General features: G+C 36.8%; 1 protein-coding gene across 1 annotated transcript; it reads right to left on the bottom strand.

The window, feature by feature from the left end:
* Positions 1-4,596: 4,596 nt before the first annotated feature.
* LOC107558469 (myelin transcription factor 1-like protein) lies at positions 4,597-8,557 on the bottom strand. Its single transcript, XM_016242131.1, has 3 exons — positions 8,511-8,557; positions 6,496-6,549; positions 4,597-5,241 (listed from the first exon to the last, which is right to left on the bottom strand). The coding sequence occupies exons 1-3, from the start codon at positions 8,547-8,549 to the stop codon at positions 5,101-5,103; spliced, it is 234 nt and encodes a 77-aa protein (XP_016097617.1). The 5' UTR covers positions 8,550-8,557; the 3' UTR covers positions 4,597-5,100.
* Positions 8,558-9,043: the final 486 nt, after the last annotated feature.

The raw sequence follows: 9,043 nt of genomic DNA, 5'->3' as shown, positions 1-9,043 counted from the left end.
ATTTTTATATTCAGTAATATTCTTCAAAATGAGATACTAGTAATGCGTTACTGCTGTGGATATTCCAAATTATAGCAATCAAAGCGTCTCAGCTGGAAAAACGCTGTGCCACCAAAGCGTCCTCCAGGACCACCAACTGGCCACCTTTGGTGGACACACGTTATTGAATATTTATTGTTAGGCATATGGCCTATTAGTCTTTTTTAAATTTATGCAATATACTGGAGCCAAATCTGAAAAAGTACACCAGAATATTCCACTGCGTTCCTGGACACGCAATTTGCGTAGCTGTAATTCATAGGCGGGGTTTATGGTAATTGTGAATGAGCGTGCACGAGCGCCCTATTTACTGTACGAATGATTGGAATTCATTAACATACAAGTTTAACTATCAAATCGGAAGTTTACGAAGCGTTTGTGAATCCGGAGGAGAGTTTTCGGGAAGGTCCGTTTTACGCGCAAATTACTCAGAATTTACTCCTATATTTACACATTTTTTCATGAATGAGGCCCATTATGTGGCAGTGGGTGACAGTCTATTATGACACTATTATTGGGTTCGCATAGATCCATGCAGAGTGTAATGCCCTCTTGTTTCTTTTGAGTTACTACTATGGGTGATACCCAAGGCTATGCATCAATCTTTTCAATAACTCCAGCTTGCAGCAGCCACTAAAGTTCACTGGACACCTAATCTTGTACACACAATTGGATGTGTCTAAGCTGCACCGGTAGAACATCAGGATTCACTTGCAATACGTGAACAAATCCATTCACACATCAGATTGTTACAAGTGATTCTATCTCCATTTTGCACACTGATGTAGGTGGTATGCAGGGCTGTCCCATGCCGGGGGTGGGGTTTTGGACCAGTGTGAGGGGAGGGGAGGGGTCCTCTTCGTTTTTTTTAGCCTCACAAGATCCAGGAGGCACGGTTGGATCCAGATCCAACTCCTCCCACCTTACTTACACCTAAACCTACCCGTCTCCACCCCCTAATCCCTAAACCTACGCATCTCCACCCCTAAACCTACCAATCTCCACCCCCTAGATGTGATCCAACCACGCCGCCTGGATCTTGTGTTCTGCAGTGAGGGGCTACTGGGGGCCGGTGCAGCTGCAACAGTTGCACCTCCCTAAGGATGGCCCTGATGGTATGGTACCCACTGTTCTGCCATCTAACTTAATTCAAGGCTTTAATCAAGTCCATGCCTAATAGAGCTGAACCTGCCTGAATGATGTAGAATGTAGCTAAAGTGGTCACATCTCCTAGCCTCACAGAAGCAGACATTCAATTCAATTCAATTTGAATTGAATTAAAGTGGTCACATCTCCTAGCATCACAGAAGCAGACATGGAACCTAACACTAGAATGTTGTCTTTTAAATAGGTAATTAGACAAGCTTTTGGTACAGTTGTTTTGGCAAAACAGACACAGACAATCTGGTGTCCACTATTAATTCAACATACTTTGTATTTCCAAGTGGTGCTTCTATCTAGACTTTACAACAAATCTTGTCAGACATACATCACAGGCCATCCTTAGGGGGGTGCAACTGGTGCGGTCGCACCGGGCCCCGCGGTGAATGGGCCGAATGGGCCCCCTCCCGGAACGTGATCGCAAACGGACCGAGGGGGGCCCCGCTCCCTACCACGCACCGGGCCCCGCGTCAGCTAAGGACCGCCCTGCATATATCAGATAGTAAACTTAGGAACCACAAGTTCACATTCCTATTTTAGTCATGGATTTGTAAACTTTTGCAAAGTCTCCCATTTTCTCCAAATAAATAACAGGTCACAGATGCAACAGGACAATTTTTGCATATTCAAGATGGTATTGTGAACCACACCTAATGCATGACTGGTGGAGGCTTTCTTGGTTGTTTTACAGAGTGAAATTTCTGCTGAATTGGGCCTGTGGATTTTTGCAAAGCTTGTTTTTGTATTACCTTAGAGTTCCCCCTATACTGGACACAATCAGTATATTCCCTCAGGGGGTTTTCTGTCATTCACATCAACAGAACTGGGTGATCATTTCCAAATGAACCCCCCTTGCCTCTGAAATTCATCAAATTTGTAGTGCCTCACATAAGCACATCTAATAGTTGTCCAATCCAAATCCATGCAAAAACAAACAAATAAAATAAATAAATAAATAAAAGTGTGTATGCCTTTCTGGTATACTCTTTTATTGATTCATGGCTGTCCGCTTAGTTGAAATGAAGAACAAAACCAGAAATACAGGAAAAGAACTCCTTTATCAGAGGAAATAGTATGCTTCTCATCATGATTCACATGAGACATTAATTCATGAAGCTTATGTCGTCAACTTATTTTGCAGTCATAGAAGATGTCTAGTCGAGTCTGTGGCAACACCATTTTCTTTATTCAGAGTACGATGTGTCAACATCCAGCATGACAAATATTGTACAAATTTCACAATTTAAAAATGAAAAATCACTGTAACTTGTGATCTCACACATTTATAGTAAAATTAAAACAAATTCATGCTGTATCGTACAAAAATAAATCAAACTCCAGTTCCACAGAGAGCACGATAGTTTATACAAAATCCTGTCTTCATTGATGATTAAACAAATCAACCTCGAAATGAAGAATTTCAACTCATGAATTCACAATAATTCATATGAAAAATCAGCATTCGAATATGTGACTCCTTTCATCTTACGCCGAGTCATTAGTCACATATATGTTTTTAAAAAAAGTATTATGCACCGACAGTAAATGAGCAGCATGTTTGTGCTTAAATTCCCATTTCCATTGTACCGATGACGATAATCGAGTCAAAAACTGATACTAGCTATTTCTCTATTGAAAGCATTACTATATTGGCAAAAAGCTGCAGATGTGTTGCTGTGCATGAATGATGGAGCCCTAAAAAGGACTGATTAGTACAATGGACGAGATCCAGTGAAGTACAAGCACCTTTGCATTAGCTCTCAATAAAGTATTAACAAGGTTGCTACAGCTAATAGTACAATGGAAATTAGGGGTTCACGTAATGCCGCAACACCCCCGAACTCTACCGCTGACAACTGAACCCATTGCAGTGGGAGAATTTCTTTTCTTAAAACGCTTTATTTCGATTGACTACTCTTTAATGATTTTGTACAGTGATTAGACATAAAGTGCTGCTGGGGATTATTTTGTATGATATAGAACATACTCACCGAACTAGCATTGCTATTTAAAAATGCACAATATTTCTCGTAAAGATATTGTCCTCATTAATATTTCAAATCCCTGTAATCTCTGATCTCCTCAAACCGCTGAACGTCTGTCATCATGTCTTCCTCGTGCCAAAGAGACACCTGGCGATTGCACATCGACCGAAGGTGGGATAAGTGCAAATAGTCTTCTGGCACAAAAGTGGGGGGGGGCAAAAACCCTGTAGGTCCCGTTTTCATTGTCTATATTCTTTACAGATACCTTCTGCTTTAGTTTCCATACTGTACACACATCCAAGCATGGAAACAAATGTGTCCCTGCGCAGCACAGTATACAGGAACAAAATGAAACTCATAGAGCATTGTACGTCTCTAAACCTAATTTTCACCTTTCCGTGCCTTTAAAACATTTGTATTAAAAGATTTATATAAAAATCAATCATTTACATATAGCAAAAAGATTTTGTAGCTTCCACTGTTTACAAACATGAAATTGCATATACCCACCACATAGATTGCATCTCTTTTTTATACACATGGTTAAGTCAAATATTGCTGAGACAGTTCCATTCTGGCTACTGTTATTTCTAGAAGAGACCAAATCACGACGTGAGGTTTAGAGCCGCTATTGCTGTTACATTGATGCAGATTAAATGAGGAAGCCACTAATAATCAAAGCATTTCCTTTTGCATTTTGAAGCAGTATCAGGTTCTCCACCATAAGCTTTCATTTCTATGATCTATGATGATTTTTTACATCAACCCTTTTTTCCACATCATTGATAGTTGATATTAAAGTAATTCATCACCATCACCAACATTTGCTGAAAATGTACGGACCTTTAAGCCTTCCAAGATGTTAGATGAGCTTGTTTGTTAACCTGAACAGATTTGGAGAAATGTGTCATTTCATCACTCTCTCAGCAATGGATGCGCTGCAGTGAATAGGTGCCATCAGAATGAGAGTCCAAACAGCTGATAAAGACATCACAATAATCCACAAATTATCCATATCACTCCATCTTGTGAAGCAAAAAGATCCATGTTTTTAGGAAAAGTGCCTCTCCTTTTGATGTCTCGCATCTAAATCCACCCACATATTTGTTCAGAACTGTGGGTTTAGAATTATGACTTCTATGGCTTGTAAATGGTGCTTGAGCTCTGCATATTTCTCTCATGATTCAGACAAGCTGACTTTTTCTTACAAACACGCAGACTTTAGCTTCACTAGATGTTAACGGATGGACTGGTGTGGATTACTTGTGGATTGTGATGTTTTTATCAGGACTCTTATTCTGACGGCACCCATTCACTGCAGAGCATCCATTGGTGAGCAAGTGATGTAATGCTGCATTTCTCCAAATCTGACGAAGAAATAAACTCAACTACATCTTGGATGTCTGAGGATGAGTACATTTTCAGCAAATGTTCATTTTTGGGGATGATAAAAAGAAACTCTTGCCATTTCATTAATCTTTTCACATCTTTAAGATGAGCAGAAATGTTTAGTGGCTACCTTTTTCCAGTTTGTGACACTCTTTCAGCAAGCATCGACTAATGTTCAGTATTGGGTGCATTACTGTTTAAAAATATACACTAAAAAGGTGCTTCAATGAGCAGCCAGAAGGATGAGTCACATTACATTAGCCAATATGAAAGCGTACAAAATGTGAATACTTTCAAAAACTATTTTGCAGATCATAATTTTTTTTTAAAGCAAGGCCAGAAAAATAAACCCAAAGAAAAATCATGTTTAGTCAGCATAACACTTTTTAAAAGAACATGAATTAACACTGTTTGATCAACTACAACAGCAAAGCAGGAGGCATCCCATATGAGTATTATAATGTTTTTTTTTCTGGAAGTGTCTTCTTTCCTCAGTATTCCTTTGTTTTAGGAACGTTCTGAGATGCTAGACTTGAATGCCTTGTACCGCTTGTTTTATATTTTCTAGCAGGGCCTTGTTCTCTGGACTCTGATAGTGATCTTGATTGGTGTACATGTCCGTTAGCGTGGTCACGTATGCGTCAAAGTTCTGTTCGCTAATCGGCTCCTGTAATACACAGAGGAAAGATCCTGTCACATAAAATACAGTATGTGGAAGATGATGACAAAACAAGAGTCTGGGTAATACAACTCTGAGAATTAAGTCATAAATTCGAATTCTAATTATGTCATAAGTTCTTCAATTTATTGTTATTCCTGTATACAATTCACAGGATGCAAAATTGTAGTAAGAATTCAAATGGATTGAAATTCAAAGAAATGAATGTGACAGTAAATTAAGTTTACTGTCAGTATAAATGGCCAAAAACATATGGGCTATTTTTACAGACACATTCAACGATAACAATCAAGTTAGTTTTCATAATTCACACTGTTTTAAAGCAGCATTATGGAATCAATATCAAAAGAATTAAAAGAAAATGGCACATATTGAATAATAGCATAATTTGTCAAAACTATGATGCAAATGTTTTTGTCATAAAACTTTTTTGTGACTTTAATTTCAAATGTAACATTTTCATTGCAATTCAAAATCCGCTGTGTGGATTTAATTCGATTCAAACTGACAGTTGTGAACTGAAAGGAAGCCAGCTCTTAAATGACAAATTTTGCAAATCCTGATATGAGTTCTGGAGCTTCAAACAACTTGTTGCAGCCACAATAAAACTTTCATTAAAAGAAACACAATGTAAACCTCAACACAGGTAAACATCATGTATTCAATTCAGTCTAAATGGAAATTGCTGGATTTGGTAGCATTCACTAATGGGAAAAATATGTGAAGGACTAAAGCTGACTGAATGGTTATTAAAAACTGATTCAGTGAATAAGCTTTCCATTGATGTGTGGTTTGTTAGGATAGGACAATATTTGGTCGAGATACAACTATTTGAATATCTGGAATCTGAGCGTGCAAAAAAAATAAAAAATTGAAATATTGAGAAAATCATCTTTAAAGTTGTCCAAATGAAGTTCTTAGCAATGCATATTACTAATCAAAAATTAAGTTTTGATATATTTACGGTAGGACATTTACAAAATATCTTCATGGAACATGATCTTTACTTAATATCCTAATGATTTTTGGCATAAAAGAAAAATGTATCATTTTGAACCATACAATGTATTTTTAGCTATTGCTACAAATATACCCCAGCGACTTAACACTGCTTTTGTGCTCCAGGGTCACAAAACACCAACTGCGCTCAGCCACTTGAAAATTGACTGACATAAATAATATAGTATTCACAGCATACAAATAGTCATATGGAAAGGGTAGGAGTTAAACATGTGGTCTTACTCTCTGATGTAAACAGCTGTTATGTCTAGCTGGAGCCTCTTTGTGAAGTGATTTCTAGAGGTAAAAACAAAAGTGTATTAGCTTAAAGCAAATAACATGCTCAGTACATACAGGACCTGGCCACTTCTGTCTAAACACCTAAGACACATCTGGAACAGCTTTTTGTTTTGTTTTAGATGTTGCAATGAATAATGTGATGCTATATGATGAAATCTACTAGTTAAAGCAGCAAGTAGACAGTTTTGCATTGACATTTTGTATGTAAAAAGGATAAGCTACTGATTATTCTTATTTGATAAAAGTGGCACAAGTTCAGTGAATTCACCCTTCAATCATACACAAATGGTTAACTATTCAAGTTATAAGCATATACATTTACAACCTATTTTAACCAGGTTGAAAATATTATTTACAATTAAATGGAAATGTATAGTTTCATGTTTAAGTTATCTTAAACATGCTTTTTGACCAACTCAACTATGAAGTTCATATTTTATGTCATTTCATAATCATTTCTATTGTCTTGTGCAATTAATTTACACTTAAATTATATTAACTTGAAATGTAATATTTATTAACAAACTAGTTTAAATTATAATCAAATACTTGTGCTTTAGTATGTTAGTCAAAGTAAGTGTACTTTAAATCATGGCAAAAGATGATTAAATATAATTATTTAAAATATGCTTTAAATGACTTAAAATACATAATCTTCAATTTGACATTGTTAAGTCATGAAGACTTTATTTTAAGGTGTCCTTGTTACAGTGTAATTATACATTTAAGTACTGAGTAATATTAATTAACTACATGTACTCACGGTATGGATAGGGTTACTTGCATGCAATTATGTATAATTAAGTGTTATTATAATAGTAAGTACATGTAACTTGTAACAAGGACACATTAAAATAAAGTGTCACCTTGTATTTCTTTAAGTGCACTTAAGTGGCCTTTTATTTCATTAATATTATATTACTTGCAAGTACAGTTTTTTAAATTGAATTTTAAGATCTGAAGCACACTACAAGTGCACATTCAATATAATTAAGTACACATCATTTTTCACAAGGGATTTAGGTGGGAAAATGTGACTTCTTTAAGTTCAGCAGTAAACTTTGCAAATTAAGTGGAAATCGAAAAAAGAGAGAAAAAAGTCACAAATGGCACTGTTTCCTGAGAATAAGCTTCATCTAAATCTTTTAAGAAACAACCAATCAGCATTGTCGAAGAAACTGAACACAAAATGAGTGAGCCATGCAGTTTAAAACCCTATAAACAATAATCAACGCTGTGTGATTAATGCAATAGACATAAAATAATATGTAATATCAAATATTACCACAAACTCAGCAGAGCTGACTATATCAGTTCAGTGGTTTGTCACTGAGTTTGACAAAATATGACAATCGGTGAGCAAGCTATGGAGATTCAAATAAGATTATGACTGAAATTTTTATTTCATAAAAAAATGAAAATAAACTGTATTTATTTACCAAGTTGAGATGAGATGATTGAAAGTTTTGATCAGAATGTATACGCTTCTAAATCTGCGGGACTGATTTGAAGAACATGTTTTCAAGCTAACTCGTTGCTGAGTAAAACATCTTAAAACCAGCCTGACCGGGAGACCTGCTAAGACCAGCAAAGCATCTTAGGCTGGTTTATGCAGTTTGTTTAGTAAGCAGAGCTGGTCAAATTGAACAACCATTCAATAAATGGTTCAAAAAAATTCAGATTACACCAACTGACTCCTACAATTTTCCAGCTATGGACTAGTTTGAAGCACAGACTATTATGCTAAATTTGCTGAATGTACCAAGAACAGCGGCCTCAAGCCGAATAAAGTGAACAGAATAAAGTAATATGCTTCTTTGTCCACGACTTGTCCTCTATCGGTTGGGGATGGTGTCCCTTACCATATGAGGTAGCTGGATATTAGCTAAACTGTTTATCAGTGAATGGCTGAGGCTGGCCAGCTCATGCAGGAGAGATTCATTTTGTTGTTCAATCACCTTGTTTTCTTCCTCTAAGGACTTCAGATTAGACTCCATTGTGGTAATCTGTGGGACATGAATCGGCAGATGTGTTAAATCTATTGTGATAACGTCTTCATAGCATAGCACAATAAATTATTATCTTGTTTGTTTTAAGTAAGACTGCAGTAAGTATATTGTGGGTAGGGGTGCTCCGATTGATCGGCTACCGATCGCTATCGGCCGATAATCGCTTTGGGATGATTACTCAGCGGTCTCTAAAAAGGCTGATCTCAAAAAAATGATCTCAAGCTGATGAGAGGTTCGGCACGACACGCGGCACCATCTCAGTCTCTGTCCGGCGCGGGTGAAATAATTGTAATGCTGAAGGTGAGGTACAGTTCATATTTCTTCATTAAATAACTTATAAAGTAGCTAATTTGAAAACTTTCTGAGAGACACAATTTCACAAACAGCGTGAGTAAATCACCGTGTGCGCTTTCTCTTTCTCTCAAAATGCGCAAAGGGCTTCAAATCAAATCATGTTGTAAGCGAGCTGCACACTGCACAGT

The sequence above is a fragment of the Sinocyclocheilus grahami genome, unplaced genomic scaffold (genome assembly GCF_001515645.1).
Source record: "Sinocyclocheilus grahami isolate Dianchi unplaced genomic scaffold, SAMN03320097.WGS_v1.1 scaffold646.1, whole genome shotgun sequence".
NCBI lineage: Eukaryota > Metazoa > Chordata > Actinopteri > Cypriniformes > Cyprinidae > Sinocyclocheilus > Sinocyclocheilus grahami.
This window is presented reverse-complemented; position numbering and strand designations above follow the sequence as displayed.

What these genes read in the sequence shown, in the direction of transcription:
- LOC107558469 (XM_016242131.1), bottom strand. Translation starts at nt 8,549, where the DNA reads ATGGAGTCTAATCTGAAGTCCTTAGAGGAAGAAAACAAG. An exon ending in CCTTAGAGGAAGAAAACAAG is followed by an intron (nt 6,550 to 8,510) that starts GTGATTGAACAA and finishes TTTTACCTCTAG; the next exon opens with AAATCACTTCACAAAGAGGC. An exon ending in ACAGCTGTTTACATCAGAGA is followed by an intron (nt 5,242 to 6,495) that starts GTAAGACCACAT and finishes TGTGTATTACAG; the next exon opens with GAGCCGATTAGCGAACAGAA.